The sequence below is a fragment of the Patella vulgata genome, chromosome 6 (assembly GCF_932274485.2).
Source record: "Patella vulgata chromosome 6, xgPatVulg1.2, whole genome shotgun sequence".
Classification (NCBI taxonomy): Eukaryota; Metazoa; Mollusca; class Gastropoda; family Patellidae; genus Patella; species Patella vulgata.
This window is the reverse complement of record NC_065884.2, coordinates 54,480,013-54,504,181: the sequence shown is the minus strand read 5'-3', so window position 1 is coordinate 54,504,181 and position 24,169 is coordinate 54,480,013. Positions and strand designations below refer to the sequence as shown.

Sequence of the window (24,169 nt, the reverse complement as noted above, 5' to 3'; positions counted from 1 at the left end):
TTTTAGAAAAGTTCGGTAACTTTTTTTCGTATGCAAATGAGCTTCGTCGTAGATCCCATATAAGGTATATGTCCTAATATGCTAAGTTCTATTATGCATTTGTCTATTATGCAAAATGCAGAACGGAGAAGTGTAATGTGCAAAATAACTTTTATACCGTATTTTGTACTATTGAAAAGTTTTTTCTGTATTTTAACACTGTAACAATGGTATTGTGGAGCAATGGAAATTGCAAATTGTAAAACTAAAATACGTATTTTGAACTGCTGACATATGCATTTTGCACTACATGTGAACATTGAAATAATATTGGCAACGTTATCCTTCCATACTTTTGATCCTTAATATCTAAAACGGGCGAAACTTGGGGCCTAAATTAATGTGAAACTGTTTAAAAAATACATTTGTATCGGTATGATTGGCAATCCGAAGAAACGTCCAAAGGCAGACGAACCTTGCATCATCGACAGCTTTATTTTTAGACATGTACATACAAAACACGAAATTGAAACGTATAGTGGCTGATGATCACAATCATTGCTAATGGCGCGCTCGCTAAATTTCCTCATGCAATATTTTCCGATTCATAAGGATAAATACCATTTTTTTCAAAGCACGGATTTTAGATTCTTGAAGCACGGATTTTTCATTTTGGGGCACATGCGTGCCTGTAGGCATGTTAAAATAGACATGCGAATCCAGCACTCGGCAAACCTCGGCAGATTTTGTCACTCTGCATCTAAGTGATATGTACCCACGCCTATACAATTGCGATGCGACACCGGTTTACTTATTAGAAAAAATTGTCGCTTTTAAAAAGAGTTATCAAAATTGCGTCGTTCGAGGCGTGTGTAGAATTTTTAGTGCAAAGTTGTCCTTGTTTTGAAGAAAATCGGATAAACTTGAAAGAAAAACAGCTTCAGAATTTGAAATATTTGTATGATAAAACATTGTTCAAAGGTGTCGTCATGGGCAACGCGGTTGGTAATCCGGAAACTTGAAAGTAGTTCCAATGGCGGACTTCGTCATACAACCGAGGCTAGATGAAAGGTACTAGAATCTGCTGAGATTTGCCGAGTGGCGAATCCAGAGAACAGAAGAAACAAATATGGCGGATAGGATCAGTTTATCTGCAGTGAGCGGCTGTGTGGTTATGTGTGCAATGATCGCAATCGCAAGACTTGTTGACTCATTGGGTGGCCTTATGATCTAAAGCACTCATGTTATCCCACTGCCCAACACCATCACACACACACACACGCACACCATCACACCCAGAAACACACACATCAAAAATAAAACACTGGTTGTTTACATAACGGCTATATTAGGTTAAATAATAAACATAAACAAAATTGTTAACAAATATAAACTACAGCACAGTCATTAGTAATGATACGATTTACAATTAAAAGGAAAACTCGGTAATTAATGTAGGTTGCAAAAATAAAAAGTTGCAGTCTCGTCCTATGTCAGCAAAAATTTAAAGAGATTTTATCACTTTTACTCAGAAAATAAATGTAATTAATTTTGAACAAGGGCGTATTTGAAATGTTTTATGCGAGCGTTCACTAAATTGAAATGTTTGACTTTTCTTGATAATCAAATTTATCAAAAATATTGCATTGTCGACTGGCAAAGACTGCTAAAGCGATAATGACTTTTAATTCAATATGAATCGAATCTTAACAATATTTAATTGAACATAAAACAAAAATTTAATTTCTTCAGTACCAAAATGAGTGTCCCTTTTCATAAAACAATTACACGTCGTTGACACAATATATTATTCTAAGAAAGTCAGTGCCTTATATGTTCCATGTTAGTTTAAATATACAGAAACACATTTACTTTCTTCGTGAAAGTGATATTGTCTCTTTAAGATAAATTTGTATTCAAGTAAATCCTAAACAATGATCACCTCTCACCTCATGAATTAAAATTTTAATAAATCAAAATTTAACAAACAGCGAAAATAAAATGGGTATAACTAACTATTCGAAAATTTAGTTAGCCTGTTAGGTATTTTAATGAATAAATGACAGGTTTCTTGGGGAAAATAATATGAACATGCCTTGATTCAATTGAAAGTTAGAATGTTCAAATAATCTTGCTTTAAGTAGGTCAGCGCTAGGATTTTCGATAATTAAGTTAGTTTGCGGTTATTTTGAACATAAATATAAATTTAAACACATGGTAAACACGAAACATTGGCTACATAAATTTGTTCTGTTTTATTGTTTAGTTCAATCAATGTGACCCTGGCATTTGAAGCATTTAAACAAAAATTGGTCGAAATCTTAAAACACGTGTCATGGTTCAGGTGGGGTAATCTTTAATATCTTATTTTTGGGAGATTTATATCCTAGTCAATCTTACCAGTCTCTCACCTACCCATGGAGTAGAGATTCTTGGATTGATCCTTTCTATTGGTCTTATATTTTTCGGGCTATTTGTACCTTTCAAACCAGTTTTGGTTACAATGACTGGGGTTTATCTCCGATTATACTTTTTTATATATATATATATATAAGAATAAACCACGCGGCATTTGAATCATCGACGTTCATTGGACCGCATGCTATGATCGATAGCCAATCATAACTAAACACTGGGTCATGATTGAATCAGCTCAATTAAGAGTGCCCGGGTTGCCTTTTTAAACCACATTCTCATCTCCAGGCCTCTCTGGTTGGACACTGGGGTTAATTACGTTAACTGCACATGTACTGTTAAGCCTGGGGATGAGAGTAGTGTTTGAGAATGGTATTTTGAAAATGACAGGCAGTGCCGGTTCAGTTGTTACCGGCATAAGTAAGTGTTAGTTTTGAAATAAATGAAACATGTTGCAGTTAACTACATATTTGTTGCTATGGTGATTTATGACTCCCAAAAATCAAAATCAAAGACTTGGAATTGAAATATATATAAATGACCACAATGAAATGTAAATGAAAAGACTAAATGGTGTAAATGATGTCGATGATGAAGTGCATTTCACCGGATCTACTGGCATCGGTTTCTGGGTAAAACCATAGCCACCACATCTTGGAAGATCAGCTGGCCGTGGAGGGAACTCCTTGACATCACCAATTTGAATTAGCATTGCTTTACCTTGTACTACATGACCATCAATGTGACAGTGGAAGAACCAGAGACCTATGAAACGGAAACAATAGTATATGGTATATAAGGAGGACTGCCTTTCCATCTCATTACATATTTGTATAAGGGAACCAAATCACCGTGTTATGTCTTTTTTGTATTCCTTATGGTTTTCAAATTTGAGTGAAATCTGTGTCACTACAGGCCCAGGACTGTACAGCGCAGTGTACGCTTACGGCTGGCCCCCGGATCTTTTCACTTGATTTGATATTTGTTTATTTGGTGCAAATACTGCAATGTCTATTTTCTATCTTGTCCGCAGGTTTATCTTGTTGATTTTTGTTTTGCGTGTAGTGCGGTCCTCCTGCACTTACTATTAATGTTTCTCTCCAAACTGGTCAAGTATTTTACTGGTGCCTTAATAATCTCAATGATTTTGGGGTATATGTCTCCGCTTCGACTATAATGAATAATAGTCTGGACAGCATAGCAGCCATTGTGTATATAACTGGTTGTCTGGTTAATCGTGTCTATAGATGACGCAATGACTCATGGGAAGTGCTCCTCAAATTAACAAGTTAACACTACCTTGTATGCATTTTTCTAATATATGGTAATGGTTAATCGCCATTTTCACTCTCCACCAATCGTAAAACTACGAGAATCTCCGTATGCCCTTTGGCACTGTATACAAATTTGGCGCTATATTGTCCGCACATTGTTCGTTATAGATGGACGAAGCAGAGACAATAATCAAGACTAAGGTCCAAGTGATTCGCTTTCGACCGCTAACGTACCTGGATTGTTGGCCACGAACCTTAAAACCGCATAACTTGCTCCAGGTAATATAAAGGTATCTCTTAAAGGTGGGTTGATGAAATTTCTCTTTAATTTCCCCTCTTTCTCCATTTGTTGTACCTCTGCAAGTGTTATGGCGTGGTCAAACTAAAATTAAAGCTTTTGCTAATAAGAAAATTTTGATTTCGTGTCGAGTTAATAGGTGTTCGAGGCACTAAATGTTGCCAAACACACGGTGTTTACGAGAAAAACCTGAATATACAATATAACAGTCATTATACTGTCATTTCCCAATCTAATAAAAATTCCATCATTATTTCACCGAGGTTTTAATTTTTATTACGGTTTACGCTATCTAGCGTTTCATTTTTTTTTGTTTTTGTTTTTTTTACCCATACGATTTGAACTTGGCTACTTCTTTGACAGTTCTGTGTAAAGCTATTGGCTAAAATCATTTATGCCCAAGAATAAACGTCTCCTGGTATGGCTAATTGCGATGTCAGCGAATTTTAATTAGACTATACCTTTTCTATTCCTAATATCCTAAAACTATAACCATGTAAATGCATAGGATGGTCGGCTGTGGTAAACATGGACCCTTGGTTAATTATAACTATTTCAACAACCTGAAAAATAAAATAATACCAGATATATACTTACAAGTGCAAGTATTGGTTTTCCATCGAATATTTTTTGTGACAAAGAGTGACACAAACTATGCTCTCGTGGGTCCAATATTGACTTTGATTTCAATATTTGCTTGTGTGAACGTGCCTTTAACAAGCGGGGGTGGGGTCAATGACAGACCGTATTATAATCTGTGTGTATGTGTGTGAACTGATATCGCCGATATGTTTTATATTCGACTGAGCAATTGGTTACACCTTCGAAAAGATTTATTAATTACTATGAGTTTCGTAAATCAGTATGATCAGGAGTTATAGTTTGGGAAATCTTTTAAAATCAAAAGGTATCGTCCTTTTAATTAGCTAAGCAACCTATTAAAATTAAACCTTTGGTCGTATCAAAACATTATTATACCAGGTATGCTTATCAAAAGAAATGGTTTCGCATCACGGATAATGATTCTCACCTCTCCCAATTTAAACTGTATGCGATGAGTACATGTACACAGGTCTTCTAAACATCTATCAGAATCTACTAAACTTGATCTATTACAAAACAAACTTTCATCTACATCTTCTGGTTGAGATAATGGTGGCACAGGCGGAATATGAAAGGTTATCTTAGTATAGTTGAGGATAAAGTTCGAAAGCGAGAGAAGGCTAATTTTCATTTTTCTCATTTAAATCTAACATAAATAAAGGCTGAAATGTATTCTGTAAATAATGATAAAGACGATTACATAGAAAAACTTAGGTTAGATGCCATCTTGACCTCGATGTTCGTGGATAGAAACAAGTTATTCTTCAATAGGTAGCTGACGTTCTAAGACCGGTGACGTTTTGAAATGAGATGGGGTTAACTTTCTACTTTTCTGCTCCGACTGGGCTAATGAAGACGAGAGCATACATCATACAATGTGCTAGGAGAGAGATTCTGCCCGGACAGCGGCGTTACGGTCTATTCTTGTATCGAATTCGAACTGCCAAGGAATCTTTTACCTGCACGGCAATGTGTACACGGGACCTCGGTTTTCGTCCCATTCGAACGACTACACGCTGTTCCTTGCCAGACCCTCTGTCCTGCACCACTGACAAGGGGGACCACGCAGGAAAAATCCCGATGAACTTTCTCGGCCAACGCAGCAGAGATCGAACACGGGACCTCCAGGTTAGCGAGCCAACGTCTTACTCACTGAGTCACAGCTGCTCCGATGAAATCAACAGACAGTAAAGGAAATTTTAGATGGCCATACTTCCCTTACGCTGGGTCAATTTAAATAATTTTTGGACCGATATGTGAAATATACTTAGTTATCAACTGAATGGGAAATAGTATGGTTCGTGATGGTATCTTTGGTTGAAGGGATACTATTTAGGCACTCATGGCCGATTAATAAAAAAAAAAAAAAGTTTTCTGGTTGAAGTGATTTGACAACACAAATAAATATAATATATTTGTATTTCGATACATTTCTAACCTGGTGGGTTGGGTGGCCGAATGGTTCAAAGCGTGCACGTCAAATCACACGGTCTTTCATTAAGTCTCCCGTCAAAAGGCAAAATCTAGTAACTCACTTTTTTTTTATCAAAATTGAGTTAGGACCAAATTTGTAGTTACTAGGGTATGTGCTTCCTGTTGCTGTACTAGATATTCCAATCTTTTGATTTTGTAAGCAGATACACCCATGACACAACCTAGCAACTTCCATTATTTGCCTAGTATACCACAGCAAAACCTAGTAACTCAATAGTCAAATCAATGGATGCGCTGGGGTTTAATATTCATTCATTACGTTGTCCTTTGTTTTCTCAAAATGAGAAAAGGGTGAGTTACTAGGTTTTGCCTTTTGACAGGAGAAGTCAAGTGGCCTGGTTTCGATTCCTCGCTTGTATGTGACACGGAGTAGGGTCGCTGTCCCAACCTAGTGGGTTTTCTCCCGGTCCTCCAGTTTCCTCCCTCTGCTAAAGACCCATACACGCAAGAGAATTATTGAAATAAAACTGAAACGTATGTTAGTCCCAAAATGACCTAGTTTGTGTCGAATGGACGTTAAACCCCGTCTCTCCGTACCTTTTGGTTGACAATCTGGGACTTGGCCTTTACAATTACACCCCCCAAAATTATATGATATCTGTTCTCGTCCACTACCGTTTATGGCCGTAAACAGTTCCAGTTACTGAACAGAATTAATAAACAAAAACGAAAACACTAAACATAAAATATTTAATGGTAAGGATACGTTATCCATGACTGGTGTTAAATGTAGTTTTTCAGGTGATAATGACTTCACAGGATATAGTACTTTGTTGTTGAAAACACTGTTATCATTATTTGAAAAATATGTAGCTGAAAAACAAAATACAGAAAACTTTGCATTTTCTGCTAAAATACCAAATTACTCACGGCGTAATTCACGTTAATGTGTACTCAGATTGATGAATTAACATTTAATTTTGAGACCAAAATCAAATAATTCCTCGGCTTTGATTCAATGGGATTTGAAACAGGCCCATCCCTTCTGTTCACCCACAACAAATTGATTTCAGTTCAACATAATCTTTGAAGATACTGGGTGGAATTTAAACCGATATTCTCACAAGAGATCCGTTGTTAATAAGCTTGTAGTGTGCAAGGGATTCTTACTATGCAAGTATATTTTGTACCAGTAAAATAATAACTATCATCAACTTTGTACGATTACATTACTTTCTATGATTGCACTCCTTACCAGTGAAATACTGACAACCTACAACTTTCTATGATTGCACTACTTACCAGTGAAATACTGACTACCTACAACTTTCTATGATTGCACTCCTTACCAGTGAAATACTGACTACCTACAACTGTGTATGATTATACTCCTTACCAGTGAAATACTGACTACTAGTATCTACAACTTTGTATGATTACACACCTTACCAGTAAAATACTGGCTATTTACAACTTTGTATGATTATGATTACACTCCTTACCAGTGAAATACTGACTATGCACAACTTTGTATGATTACACTACTTACCAGTGAAATACTGACTATCAACAACTTCGTCAGTATAATTGGTATCAATAATGCCGGAATACCGTAACCTATCTGGCATGATCACTTGACTGTGGTTGTATCCATATGCTGTTCTCTTCATTTCAGGATGGGGCATTGGATTTAAAAGCTAATAATAAAAATAGGCCATAGCGTTCAATTAACATACAGATAACAGACAAATCAGCTCATCTCATCTGATATCAAATATCAAACCCCTATTATGGGAGTTAAAAAGCAATAAAGGATATGGGGATTTATTCAACTTCTAAGAAAAATATACCTTATGGGCTTTGATTAAGAGTAAGTGGGGTGGGGCGGGGGCGCCTTCTACGTTTTGTGTTAAACCTTTCCGTCAAATACGCCGAATATGTCGAGGAATGTTGCGTCTGTGGTTGAGTTCACATAATGAATGTGGGTCAGCAAGAATAAAAGGGGTATATTCAACAGGCCATCTACAAACGCTCCATCATCAGTATTTCGGTATTCATTTACTTTAAGCTTAAGCTGATTTTAAAATTGTGAGAAAGTCCACTTACAATTCCATCTCTGTCTTTGGTTGGGTCACCTACAGGATCTGCTATCGGTGCTGACGTGTAACGAACTATGGCATACGGATTTGCTTTGTCGTAACAATCCCACAAGCCAACAGCTCGCATCCAATAATTACCAATAGAGTAATTAGCATGCAAAACAACATCGTATCTCTCACCTGTAGAAATACATAAAATCATCCGACATTTTGTTAATCAAATTAGAATCAGACGATTTGTAAATTGTGTTTCGTTTTCTTTAGCTTTATATTCCGTACTTTATATTTCACCATCATATCATATTATATAATAATATTAAGACGTGTTATTAGTTGTGTACTCTAAACAGCAGAAGAAATGGAATAAATATATATGTTTAATTAGACTGTAATTCCATATTAGAAATAATGTTCCCTCCCATAAAGCAGTTCAAATAATTGAAACATTCTTTGATTAAATATATTTAGGCAGTACTACCACGTGTTTTCGTTTTCCCCTATTGGATTATGTACAGTTTGTGTAATTGCTGCATTTGTTCCAAAACAATATTCAGATAATACTAACCGATATGGCATACTCAGGATTATTGGCAAAGTTGGAGAGTGACACGTGATGTAAAATATTTTCGTACCACTATTTATTTTAGTAGAAAATAGGTAAATTACAACAGGTAAAGGGCGTGGTTAAAACTGAGAGAGTTCTTCCTTATACTTGAGGAATTTCGATTGATTGACAGTTGGTGGTTACTTACCAGGGCTAATAATTAAAGCATCAACTACAAGAGGTTTAATAGGAATTCCATCATTAGTTATCACCAGAAGGGTGTGGTCATCCACAGACACCTGGAATGCACATGCACTACTTCCACCAATCAATCGAAATCGGTATCTTTGTCCTTGTGTAACCTCAAATACAGCAACAGGGGTTTGGGCCGTATTATTTTCATTCTTAATTTCAAAGTTCCTCGCTTTGCCGTTTATGAGTGCTGATAGTTTAACTGCTGGATCAAACTTATCGTGCATCTGATCCATAAAACGAACAATGGACGGAACCGGAAGCCATTCTTGGAATATTACGATATGATCAGAAAGATCTTGATCGTACAAAGCAGCATTATGATCCATGGACTTTGGATGCCGAACAATAAACGCCCCAATCAGACCATCGGCTAACTGAAGGCCCACATGGGAATGATACCAATGCGTTCCAGCCGGACCAACCACAAAATCATATCTGAAATAAAAAAAGAACGATATCTCAATCGTGGTGTGGTGGAATAAGCAGGAAGGGATATCTCAATACAGAATTCGTATCTATGTGAACTGATAAAACAAATAGATGTTATGTTCGTTCCGTTAGGTGTCTGTGGGTCTGGTTCTGGGCCTATGGCGATGGCACAATATAGTACCTTTAACCTTCAAATAGCCAAATGGCTATTAGATATCTCCCAGTAGGTTTTGTTTGGTTGGTGGGTTGACCCGGATTCGACCAATCTCAACATGTGGATTACATAGCAAAGAACTACATTAATAATAGGCCTACAGAGTTGGGCTGCTGTAAATGAATTCTCGATTGATAAAAAAACAGCAAGGCACCAAATAGATATTATTTCTTTCAATTCCCATGCACAAGGAACCGAGTCAAATCGGACACCAAGTCAAACCGCCACATCTAATCTCTCCCGCACAATACAACAGTATTTGAAATTTCTTTATGAGATAATCAAGACTACGAATATAGCCGTATTTTGAGGGCTTAAATTCATTGTGGCATAACGGTATGGCAAATGAAAGATGTAGCCAGTTTTAGATGTCAAAACGAATACGAAATATAATCTAGCCAATAAACATACTTGAACATTTGGTTATATTCTATAGCACATTGTGTAATAAATCCCACACCATCCATATAGCCCGAATTTCTCTGATGCTGTCCATGCCAATGTACACTGGTAGCTGCTGGATCTATCATTAGATTTTTAACCCATACTATAACTCTGTCACCATCACATACCTAATTGTATTAAAGAAGAAATCCGAGATATCTTTAAGTTACAGCGACATAAGGTGAGATTAAATAAAAAAAACTTTCAGTTCTCGCTATAATAGTTTAAAAATAGATAATGAAAAGAGAATATGCTTAAAATTTCAGTCAAATACCGTTGTTACGATAAAAAACAAAGTCTCGATTATCCATTTTTACGGTGACCGCATCGACCACAAAACGTATTTAAATCTACTTATATCGCACCCATTCGATGGCATCGAGATTTGATTACGGTCTTGATAAATTAATTAATGTCTAACATTTCAGGCCCAAACAAAGACCTGCAATAAACAGATTTAGCTCTTGCATAATGCCTGTTTAATTGTGACTTGTTTGGGGTCTCATTTGAATGTAATAAATACTAGTAAGTGAAACAAAAATACTGTATTAATTTATGAAATAATTAATGAAACGTTATAATTATAATGTGAAAGATACACTGTCCCGAAAGTATTCATCGGGTGGTTATTTCCAATAAAGGTATGTCAACGTTGGTATATATGGAAAGTATAGACACCCAATCTTACTAGAAAATTACTGGATTACCCGTAAAACCCCCATGGGGCAAGCATTAGGCAAAAATGTCAGGGTATCACCATATTCCGGAAGCAATGGTCCGAGAAATCCCTCTCTAGGCATTGCTGGATTGCCTCTGATACTTGAGCTTTTGAGGGAGTGTGCCTATTCTTCCGGTTCAATCAAATCTATCCCAAGTACAGCAACATGACAGCACTTCGTTTAATCTGGGGTCTTCCCTTAAACATTGGACAGTGATTTAAGCTATTAAAAACGGCGAAAGTATTGTTCGTCTCCAAACAGTATTGTTTACATTGCATCCATTTTGATAGCCTCGTTTGTCACTCAATTAGTTTTTCTGCAATATTCTGCTATGCATTGGTTAAAGCCCACGAGGTTGGACAGGCGACCCTACTCCTTGTCACGTCAACCGGTGAATCGAAACAACGCCAGTTGACTCAATGGCAGACCTAATGATACAGCGCGCACGTGCTATTCATTCGGCCATCCATTCACCCCCCCCCCCCACACCTCCGTGTTCAGTCGGAGTGTTTGCCTAAGAAGGAATGGGAAGAAAACCGGTACGTTGACGTGCACGTTAAAGAACCCTTGCAAGTTCGAATTTGACGAAGAGTTGGCTGAAACATCGCTCACGACACCAGGCAAATTGTCACTTATTCACACTGTATGGGGTAAGCCCGTCTTCATTTCAATCAATCCGATTAATAGATGTGTGTTTTTAAGAGGGATCCGCGGTGGCTCAGTGAGTTAGGCGCTGATTCACTAACCAGAAGGTCTCGGGTTCGCCACCGGTGTCGGCCGAGACAGATTCTCGGGTTTTCCGGCACGGGTTTTCCTTGTTAATGGCAAGTACAGTGTCTAGTCGTTCGGATGGGAAGAAAAACCGAGATCCCGTGTACTCACTGGCGTGCACGTAAAATAACCGTTGACAGTTGTAATCTGAAATAAGTGTAGGTCGTAACGCCGCTAACCGGGCAAAATTTTCCACAGCACAGTGAATGGCATTTGCTCGTCTTCATTAGCCCAGTCGGTGCAGAAAAGTGGGACGTTAAAACCCATTTCATTTGTCTTCAAAATATCATATTGTTACTTTACCTCTATTTTCGGACCAGGTATTTGTCTGTTAAAGGTGGAGACAACTCGTGGGTTGCCATCACCGGCCACACATTCTTCTCTAGCGCAATCACTTACGTTAAAGGGACAATCATGGCAAGCCTATTAAAAGAAAGACAAAGGGACAATCATGACAAGCCTATTAAAAGAAAGACAATCATAATATTAAACCACACAGGTGACAATTCTATGAAATACAATTACTGATTATTACTGAGCGACGTTTCAACTAGGCTTCTATAGTCTTTATCAACCAATGATCCTTGTCTAGTCACAATGTTGCTCATTGATAAGCACTAATTGTGACCGGTGTATTCCAGTTCAATTACTAAATGCCAATGAAACAATATTCAACCAGTCGACGTGTTATCGCTTTAACATTAAGCGTCGGTGAACCCGGAGTATGCAATAACAGGTTTACAGCATAACTTAGACTTTTTAAAATCACCACAAATAAGTTAGACCATAAATGAATATTATGTGATGTTTTTCATCGAAATCTATCAATTTTTATAATTTATGTTTTATATGAGTCAATGGCTTCCTGTCACGTTTGATAATTTTATCGCACATAAATAGGTTGAAAGTCATCATGAACTCAGAAGAAATATACGAGTTACTTGGTGTTCTTGCCAGAGAAAAAAACTAACTTATTTTTTGCTGGATAGTGGTATTTTTGTTACTAGAATGTGGTTAATTGAAGTAAGTCACTTGTACTATAATACTACTAATCAAAAAATCGTTATTTATAAAATTTTGTATTTATATTTACTTTCTAATCAACATACTAAAATGTTTCTCAAATATAGTACAACAATGTGAAAAAGTTACGTGCAAATCTGGACCGAAATACATGTACACAACAACATGTAAATAGTCTTCTTTTTCTGGGATACGATGTTTTTAAGAAAATTTATTTATATCTTATGGGTAGTGAACATAATATTTATCATTTTTCATAACACCTGCTTTGTGATTTATTGCAGGTTAACTTGTTTATTTACAATAAGATTTACATGTATACCAATAAAATATAGTAACAAATTAGTGTAATACTGTACGTGGACTTTATCATGAGAACCAAAATAAATGGCGGTCCCCTGATAAAGTATTTTTACAGAGGAAAAACTCGTTATAAGTGAGCGGTGTTAACACCAATTCGTAAAACAATACGTCAAATAAATAAGGCTAAATTTCGTCAAGGTCGCCGAGATGTAAATATGGTTAGGGCACGTGATTGTTGGCGAGGTTGTGTAGGTAAGCGTTGGGCTAGGTCCAGGGTTAGGGTTGGGATTAGCGCTAGCTCTGTTTACATCGCGTGACCTTTGACCAAACTTATGAAATATATCTAACCGTCAAATAAATAACAACAGTGGACTTCACCCACTGCGCACGTCCGTTCACTTTCCGTTAATATGTTTTTACGGACCACAGACGAGTCATGTCAAATGGATATTGTATTGGTAAATTGATTGCTAAATTTCAAACTATAATTTCATATAAAAGCTCACAACTAATAAGATGAATAAGATGGAAATTAAACAAGGCAATGTCCAATAAATGTACAAAATGACGTCTTGAAGTAAATCCTTCATTAATTATAAGTTGCTTATCAAATATTGAATGAATTGAATGAATAAATTAAACGAAAATTGAAACTTAAAGATACATTATGGGAGATTAGATAAAGAACTGTCAGTTTTCACTATAATAGTTAAAAACAAGATAATGTAAAGGGAATTTGCTGAAAATTTCAGTCAAATTGATCCAATCTGAGCCGAGATTTTAGCGATTGAATTTTTGGCCTAGCCTCTATCATCATTACTAAATTCGGCACGATAAAAACCATAGTCTCGATTATCCATTTCATGATTAAATCATAAATCGAAATGGAACAGCAAATCGGAACCTAATCCAATAAACATCGCAGGCTAGCGATGACATCGGGAGTTGATTATGGTCTGGATATGTTAACTAATGTCTAATTAATAATTTAGATAACATTTCAGGCCTAAAGAAAGACCTGTAGTAATAGGCAGATTTAGCGCTTGCATAATGTGTCTATTATGGTGTATTAAATGTTTATTTCCATGATTCGCTGTGCACATTGATATTTAGAAGTGTGGGGAAACAGTATTAGGTCCCAATGTCCTAAAGCATGGGTTTGAATATTACACTCCTCCTTTATATTATAATAGATTAAAAAATCACAGAGAACATGGTGTCTTTTCACCTATTGTCCGTGGTCCTTTATGTAAGTCAGGTACGCTCTCATTGGCATGTATAAAAGATATTTTGTCATTATACTATATATTATACAATCTCTCTATTCTATATCAGTTTATCGTTAATTTCAGATCAAATTTTTATTTGGGTTAATCGTAACAGAAATACCCACATTATAATAAGAAAAACGAATTGAACCGGTGATGTTGACCCTCTCATGTGAACGAGTTACATACCTTCGAAAGAACTCTATAGGACTCGACTGTGAAATTGTATACACACACTTGTGAGACTTCGCCCTTCACACACTCTCTTTTACAAGGGTGGTTTGAATAGGTCTGGGCTTAAATATTAAAAGTTCATAATTCAGTTAATACGAAATTATTTAATACAATTTGTGTAAAATAAATATAAGCAATATGGTTTATACTATATATATACTGATCTACTTAGCAAATTTAAACAGTGTTTAATATCCAACACTCCTAATTAGGAATTTAAAAAGTAATAGACTGACCCATAATAAAAGTACATTTCTTTATTACCTTGGGTTAAACAGGTCTCGGCTTACAAATTAAGTTCATAATGAAGTTAATACGAAAAATTTTGATACAATTTGTATAGATTAAGCAATATGGCCTATAAATGAAATGAAATGGGGTTTAACGTCCCACTGTTCTGCTCCAAAAAGGGCTAATGAAGACGGGCATACGCCATACAATATGCTATGAGGGAAATTTTGCCCAGACAACGGCACTACGACCTACTAGTATATCGAATTCCAACTGTCAAGGGGTCTTTTACGTGCACGCCAATGTGTACACAGAACCTCGGTTTTCCGTCACATCCAAACGACTAGACAGCTGTCCTTGTCACGCCCTCTGTCCTGCATCACTGACAAGGGGGAACCACGCCGGAAAATCTGGATGAACTTTCTCGGCCAATGCAGGGATCGAACACCCGACCTCCAGGATAGCGAGTCAGCGTCTTACGCACGTAGCCACCGTGACCCACAATATGGCCTATAAAAGTTTACATTTGATACCAATCTGCTGATCAAATTTAAAAAGAAGTCTAGTGACCAACCAAGTTATCTGCGACAACACTACTGTGGAAGCAGACGATAAACAACAGCTACAGCAACTACTATCGATACAACAAGGCGCTGCGTTAGTGTCCATGATGTTATGAAATTAATGAAATAAATTTGTAAAAAAACATCCCAGAGATTACAGAATCTGCATATCATACTCACAGAGCGGATCCCGGGTGTGTGGTCAAGGTATCTGTTACCATTCGTAAACAGTAAAGTGACGATTTTAATCAGTAAGTATTAAAAGTGGAAATAATGAAAGGAAAACATATCTGCTGAAGTCTCAGAATAAACCGAATGCCAAGATTAATATAGAATAAGATAGTTCGGTCACTATATGGATCCGCGCTTGCTATATTTATTTTGGTACACGCTAATCATTTGAATTTGGGTATACATGTATATTGTACTCGATGCATCTTTAGGAGATTATATCTATATTTATCTTTAAAAACATCAACACTTAGCAGATGAATCAACACATGCGGTGTATGTCATTTCAGCTAAAGATAAACGCATATCAAGAACTTTTACCCTGCCTGCATGGCATAATACGAGCATCAGATAACTTCTCAAACACCATATCTATGTCATAGATTTTTTTTTATGAAAATTGACATCGGCGTTGGGAGGGGGGTGGGGGCGGTAAGGCGGTTATGCAGATATGCAAATAATGCAAATAATGCAAACGAATGAATGTTTCCTGATGACGCGCTTTATCTTAGTACCTTACTGAATTTTAGACACAAAATAAGCAACGTTAACAGAAAATGGTGCAAATAAAATGATAATGACAACTTATACAATATATATAACAAAATATTTAAATACATCACGAAATTAAAGATGTATAACTTATTATAGTACGAAAGATAATTTTATGAAAGTAAGAAACATGAAGAAACGGGATAAATCAGTTGTGAGCTTTAATAAATATGCATGAATAGAGGTTATCAAACAAATGAGGTCCACCCTGGGTTCGACGAATTCAGGGCATTCTATAATCTACAGTCAAATGTCTATATCACCCGGTTGTCGCGTCCGATGACTGATTATGCTTTTTATAATTTATATAAGTTTATTTCTACTGAGCGGACTGTTTGCCTTGGATTAACAAATGTTTGTATACGCCGAGGGTGTTTATTATTCAGGGCGAAATCTATACCGTACAATTTATATTTACAAAGATCCTTAGAGACATCGTGGGTAAAAACGGAATATTTGAAACGAATCAAATATGTCGTGATAACTTTAAAAGGTTTATATGATCTTAAATTTCTATTTATCATCATAATACATACTCGATTTGACTAGATGCTTGGAAAATTACTTTATTACAAAACAACGACCTTGTCCGTGAAACATTTACAAGTAAAATGATAGAATAAAACAAGTAAAAAAGAAAAATCTAACTAAATAAGAACCGAATCGATGACTTATGGCAAAATTGGGGAACTAAATACTCAAAATATACTCCGTCCGCACAGATATAACTGAGTTTATCCGGGAACCGAATCACACCGTTACAGATGCATCTACTATTTTGGATTAAATTCCCTATCCATACAAGTTTTAGAAATAATTTAGAAAAACAATTCTTTCCATTCTTGAGATCTCCAAATGGTATACATGAATGTTTAAACTAATCGCACAATGACTGACGCGATAAAAGGCATCAGTGCATATCCATATTGTTTTTTAAAGTATTGGATGTGAAAAACGAAAATGGATCATTTTTATTATAGCATAAAATTGCAGCATTTGTAGGATTATAGACTAGTGTTATCAATGGATATTTTCACCATATTCCATGGGCCTCAGAGGCCTTAAAAAGGATGACACGATCTTCAAAGGAGAGAATTTGAAGGGTTGCCAAAGAGCTTCTGCTTCCTCTGTTGTAGTGACAAGGAGTGGGGTCGCCTGCTCAACCTCGTGGGTTTTCTCCGGGTCCTCCGGTTTCCTCCTGCTAAAGACCCCTTCTGCTAAAGACCCCTTCAATAGCGAACTATTGAAATAAAATTGAACCATGTGTTAGTCCCGAAATGCCCCAGTTTGTGTCTAGTGGACGTTAAACTCCATTTCTCTCTCGCTCTCTGCTTCCTTTCATTCATCCCCTCCATGCTGTGATCCGTGTAATGATGAGAGAGAGAGAAATAGGCTTTAACGTCCACTCGACACAGACTAGGTCATTTCGGGACCAAAATATGTTTAATTTTATTTCAAAAATTCGCTTGCGTATAGGGGTCTTTAGCCGGGAGAGGAAACCGGGGGACCCGGAGAAAACCCACGGGGTTGGACAGGCAACCTACTCCTTGTAACGTACAACCGGGGATTCGAAACCACGCCAGTTGACTCAATTACAGCGCGCACGTGCTAACCATTCGGCCATCCAAACCCTCTATGTACTGATGAAAATATTAGCTTCAATATTGGGTGCCATGATGGCTCGGTGAACAGCTTACTAGTTTGAAAGTCCCGGACTCTATCCCGGTATCGACCTGGAAAGTTCCTCGGGATTTTGAGGCTGGTGCAGGACGGAGGGCTTGTCGAGGAAAGCGTCTAGTCTTTTGGGTGGTACGGAAAATCCTTGCCCTGTCTATTCCATTGCCAACATGTTAAGAGTAGGCCGTAGCGTCGCTATTGGGGCAAAATAGTACTTGGACAAAATTCCCCTCGGACACGGCAGGGTGTATCCCGGTCTTTATTTGCCAATTTGATGGAGTAAAGCAAGACGTTAATCCCCATTTCATTTATAAAAGCTGTTAAAAAGTAAATTAATGTAAATAAAAATACATAAAAGTATATTATATTATTTTAATGTAAATAAAAGTATGTAAATGTATTTTATATAATTACCTACCTGTGCTAACCGTTAATAAACTAGCCAATGTGAAACAGGTAACGATAAACAATTCCGCTGCATTCATTATAAACAGTGATCTTAAAATGTCAATATGTAAATCCAAAGATTAAAAAAAAATCCGAGATTGTTAGGTTACAAACTCCTAATCAAACGATAAGAACTCTTATGCTTATCACACCGAGGACAGTGGGTCAGTTAACACTCGCAAGGCTTTAATTCCAGGTACATATATGTCAATTCATACACAAGTACTTTACTTCTGATCTACGTTACAACAAACACATTTAGAGTTCGGCACGCGGTTTAACCCATCTAATATAATACTAGCTATAGTGATGAGTAACATTTTACTTTATATGGGGTGGTTTTGTATATTATGAAATTACGTGGGTTTTAAATTATTATGTATCAACATAATATAGCTAATTTGCATTTTCCGAAAAACTTACATCATGGTTTTTGAAAGCGAAGATATGTATTTGACTTGTGGTGAGGACACGCTAAAATTGATTTAAATTATTTTGGAGTTGTGTAGTGAGTGGGGGGGGGGGGGGCTTTCCGGCGACATTTAACGCCCCCCTCCCCCTGCCACTTTTCCCAGACCTATACTACCTCATCACGATAATGTTGGCGGTTATAGTTAGTTAACCACTCAATGAACTCAAGTGGCAGGAAATTGACTAAAATTTTCAGGCCCAGTCCCCCAAAAATTAAAAGCTCCATTACATATTATACGCTATCTGAAATATATTTCTCACCTACGGCGCTTGATTCGATTCCACTATATCACCATTCTTCCACTCCTCTGTGGTCTTATAATATATCATCAGTATCTTATCCAACTCTTACAAAACAGGCAGAATTGACAGGCTGGGCTGATCTCGAGATTCTGTCCCATTTCTGTTCCTCTAATTCACAAGAATTTGATCCCATCAATGACCTCATTTGCCAGGAAATTGACTCGAGGTTTCAAAAGTATCTCAGCACCCCCCCCCCCCCAAAGCAGTACATGTATATAACTGCTTTCAGGGGATATAACGATCTATTTTGATATTCATTGTGGATGGGATTGGGGATGGCGCCCCTTGATTTGGAACCGACCCCCCCCCCCCACACACACACACACACACAATATTCGCAGTTTCTAGATCCGCTACTGTAAGTGTCTTTAAGAAAATACGTCAGATTTACCTGTTAACCAACTTTAATAAATTATTACGAACACCTCTATTGAATAATTATAATATTACATTTATACTTACGGTGTTAGTTAATAATATTATTTCACTTATCACCTACAACAATTGAATTGTATTGGAGATGACTACTTTGTAAGTTTTAGTAGCTTTTTTGTCCAATCCGTTCACTTTAAGTAATAAAATATGTTTAAATCATAAATGTAGATAGACTTCCTTTGCTTTCTAGGCCAGTTTAAATAATTCTTGTTTTAGCCCTATAATGATTTTCATTAAACCGACAATCGTTTAATTACTGGCTTATTGTATGAAATAGAACATCTATGCATAAATGATCACCCCGTAGTTATCCTACAATTGTATGAATCGTAAAGTAAAACTATACACTTTCTATGCCATCCTTGATGGATGTAATGGAAATAATTATAATTATACAATAAAACCTTATCGTCGTCCGCCTCCCCTCCGAATTATGATTTAACTTTGCTTGTTTTGTTTGTTTTTTTAAAAAAAAAAAAAAAAATCTTTACAGAACGGTTGGCTGGAGTTGCCTTACTATAAAACAGTTTGCTATATAATGTATTCAGTTCGTAACATACGAATTGAATACATTACATAGCAAACTTTTTTCGTATACAATCGAATTATATTTTTTTTAAAACTTTACTAAACGCTTGTCTGTAGTTGCCTTTATATAAGACATTTTGATATGTATTCAATTCGTATGTATACAATCGAATTATATTTTTTTTTAAAACTTTACTCTGAACGCTTGGCTGGAGTTGCCTTTCTATAAAACATTTTGATATGTATTTAATTTGTATGTATACAATCGAATTATAAATTGATCTTAATTTTATTCCAGTTTTGATTTTGGTTGGCTTACACTATAAGATCTAATTAATTCCTCGTCAATTGTTTGTTCTCTTTGAAATCTAATTTTAGCTATTGTTACTGGTTAAAATAATTCTTGACTAAGCCGAAGATTCTGTTCATTGGTTATAGAACACGAAAGGGCACTTATATTGTAAAACTAAAACTAAAGATACTGCAGCGCAAATGTAAATTGTATAAAAATGAAAGTAGGCCTAAAGTCCTATTTCAATTAGACTGTTCTCTATTAATAGATTATATAACTGAACGGATCTCTTTGGTCTGCTGCATCTTGCGGTTCCTTCAATTCCAGTTATCACCTTTATAAAACAGTTCGGCTTAGGATACAATGAAATGAGGTTTAATGTCCTACTGTTCTGCTCCGTCTGGGATAATGAAGACGGGCGTACGCCACACAATGTGCTATGAGGGAAATTTTTCCCGGACAGCGGCGCTACGGCCCCGGCTTACTCTTATATCTTATTTTGCCCGGACAGCGGCACCATGGCCTACTCTTGCATCGAATTCTAATTGCCAAGGGATCTTTAACATTCACCTATAAAATATTCCCACGTTGTCTATACATAAATTAAATTATCTTATCTTACATCCACAGATACGTGCAGCCAAAGGTATTTAATTTAATTGTGGAAACTAACGGTATTTACGAGATCGTTAATTCAAAGGCTAGGGTGGGTAGTCTAAAACTACTGTTAGCGGGTTCTTGAAGTTCTTATAAACAAGCTGCCATTGTATGTACCATAGCCAAGGCTAATTAAGCCAACGTCAATAATAGATTTATATAATCCATACACACACACACACCCCCCACACCACTCACCTTTGGCTCACAGTTATTATTGTAAAAAGATAGTTACATATAAATTGAATGTTATATTTATAATGACAACGCGCCGTTTTTATAAATGGATTGTGGTAACTCTTTAGATACACTTTAGTCTTGCAATTCAGAATGTCACAACATCAATTCACGACGATATGGCATGCTAGAATGATGTTTTACCGACAGATCAGTTCTATTAAACATAAAAAGTACATTTGACAGAATGAGATGTTTTGAAAGACTGTATGGGTCATATATGTGGTGTGAAATGGGTTTTTGAAAAAGCCATGGTCAGAACAACTCCTGCAGTTCTATGGAAGACGCAACAATATGCCCGGCTACTACACCTGAGCACCGATAATGCGCCTGTGAGTGGATTCCAGAGTCGCCGAAGAGTTGGATGCCACCACAGATACCATCCTTAGACTGTCATATCGTTTCCAGCAGATAAGGTCCACTACAGATTAGCCAATGTCTGGGCGGTAACGGGTGACCAACACATTATCCGGCAACAACTGCAGGATCGGGTTTATGTGCCACGTGTTCTTAGGTTGGGCCAATTGAGATCTGCAGACGTTTCAGCAACCAATGATAATGCTCGACCACATACATCTAGAATAACCTAATATCTCAACAATAGGGCATCTGTGGGACACTGTTAGACGTTGTCGTCAAATTGCGGTCATGAACGAACGATAACAAGTGTCAAGAGACCCAGAAATATGTCATTTTATAATGATAAACTTGAGTGTTTTAATCTATATATCCTTTTAGAGACTCAAAAAGGAGCAGAGGTGGTTTTCAAAAACATAAGTGGTTTAAAGATACCTCCCAAAGAAACCTATAAAGAGGAAGAGGTGTTTTTTTTGTTTTATTTTAAAAATGGACGATATAACTTCAAAGACTGAAGATATCATCGTTGATGTCATTATTGAGATAGGCCATCTGACGACAGTTTACAGACATAAACAGTCCTTCCCGATCATTTACTTGAGATTTACAGCCTGTTGAACACAGGTACCCTCATGTAATCATGAATAGTTCTAAAACTGAGCATCGTCCGGTTTTCAAGTTTCTCACATGTATGACCAATGTGTATGGGAAGGAAGCCCCTCAATATTCTACTGTTGCAAAATGGTCAGCTGAGTTTAGCGGGGTCGCAGCTTCTTGGACGATGACCAACGGCCAGGAAGGCCTGTTGAAGCCATCAGAGATGATATGGTTGCACGGGTCCAGGGCTTAATCATGTCCGATCGTAGAATAAAGGTGGACGAGATATCTTCAGGGTGTGGCATTTCTCATGGAAGTGTTTGCACCATAATTCATGAGCAATTGCACATGTCAAAGGTGTCTGCAAGATGGGTGCCACGAAACTTAAATGCACAAGATCGACACCAGAGAGTTGAATCCAGTCGTGAGCTCTTGGACATCCACAATTCTGATCCCGATAACTTTCATGCCAATCTGGTTACTGGGGATGAAACGTGGATTCATCACTGGGATTCTGACACCAAGCAAGAATCCCATGCAATGGAAGCATAAGCACTCTCCTACACCAAAGAAGTTCAGAACTCGGCCTTCTGCTGGCAAGATCATGGCGACCATTTTCTGGAATTCAAGGGGCGTGATACTTAAAGACTATAAACCACCTAAAACTACAATAACAGGAGCCTACTATACTGACTTGTTGAAGCAATTGGGAGCGGCGATCAAGAATTTGTGCAGAAATGCAAGTTGAACAAACCAATGTTGCCATGATTGGGGAGAATTTCCAGAACGGTCCTGCTTTCGATCCAAGTTCAAGATATTATGTTTTGAGAAATGACTCTACGTTGTGATTTTTTAAATACTCAGATGTACTTAATTAATCCTGTAGATCCAGATTTTAACAAAGGTTTCGGGAGTAAGGGGCACAATGATCGTGACCTAGGTTACGGTTAATGGTCAGACCAGTCTATTATCATGCGACCTTACATGAGTTTTTTTTAATGATGATAACACACAATATTTGTTATCAATACCAAAAACACTTCTTTAAACCTGATACACAATAGTGCTTGACATATTTCCACATATTTGATTATAAAGACGAGTGGTGAGGATTTTCGAGCTACTGGGGAATCTATATCTGGTTAGTTTTTTGCGAAGCACTGAAACACCGAAATGCTGTGAAACTAATGTCAAATTAAACAAATTCTAGATTGATCCTTTGGTGAGAAATTATAGAAGGTAGAAAAGAAGACCATGTTAATCCACGACTTATATTAACATTCTTTAAGACTGTCATAAAATCGCATTGTGTGAAGGCAGTTTAATTAATAATATATGATAATGATGATACCTTCGTCTTAATATGTAACCACAATACAAAGTGTATATAAGACCCTGATTGCTTGAAGTCACAACTGTGACAAAGTGATCTATACCTAAAGTTGACGTTTAAATTGTGTTCGTTATTTATTTTTAATAAATAAACTGTGGGTGGGAAAGGAATGTGACAAAGTGATGTATACCTGAAGATGACGTTTAAACTCTCTATAACTTCTGTTAAGGCACGATCTTATTAAACATCTAGTTTATTCAATATGTTCTTTACAAGCTACAAGTGATCCGTGTATAACACTAGACAGAACTTCAAAGAAAATGTATTAGTGGTCAGTGCCTTGACCTGACAATGACTTCCAAAGAAATATGCAGTGTAATTACAAACACGATAATTTGATAATAAACAATACCATATTATGATTATCACTCCTGTCCATCTCCCCTAATTGTTAAATGCTATATAAGCAGGCGTTTACTGACAGTAAGTCAGACTTGGAATAGAGCTCCTCCCGATTTATGTCTATTTCATATTCTCAATAAAGGTCTTATATCAATTATGCTGATCTTCTGTTATCTGTAAGAAAGTGTTACACAACACATCCGCACATAAACACAATTCCACTAAAAAAGATATGCAAAAAAGGTTTGCAATAATGAATTGTCTAAAATACATCAACCAAGATAGAATAGGGATGTATATATAGGTTAGCATGATGAATGCTTTCTCTGATAAAATCTACCACCTACTCGGACAACTTGGTTAGCTAATCACATTATAAAGGGGAGAAATTCCAACTAAACCAAGACCACAAATGGATAGAAAAGAAATTAATATTCTGATAATAGGAGCAAGTTTCTACTTCTCCTAGTTCTTGTCAGTTCTGTGGAAGCTGAGTTAAACAACCACTAATCCATCAGTCAGAAGTTAGAAGATCGTTCAGTTTCTGAAT

General features: G+C 36.7%; 1 protein-coding gene across 1 annotated transcript; it reads right to left on the bottom strand.

Moving 5' to 3' along the window:
• Positions 1 to 1,313: 1,313 nt before the first annotated feature.
• Positions 1,314 to 18,286, bottom strand: LOC126824160 (uncharacterized). Its single transcript, XM_050553340.2, has 12 exons — positions 17,979 to 18,286; positions 14,262 to 14,368; positions 11,782 to 11,901; positions 9,956 to 10,116; positions 8,855 to 9,336; positions 8,110 to 8,282; positions 7,553 to 7,700; positions 6,770 to 6,876; positions 4,997 to 5,149; positions 4,428 to 4,529; positions 3,903 to 4,050; positions 1,314 to 3,159 (listed from the first exon to the last, which is right to left on the bottom strand). The coding sequence occupies exons 1-12, from the start codon at positions 18,043 to 18,045 to the stop codon at positions 2,903 to 2,905; spliced, it is 2,025 nt and encodes a 674-aa protein (XP_050409297.1). The 5' UTR covers positions 18,046 to 18,286; the 3' UTR covers positions 1,314 to 2,902.
• Between the last annotated feature and the right edge of the window lie 5,883 nt (positions 18,287 to 24,169).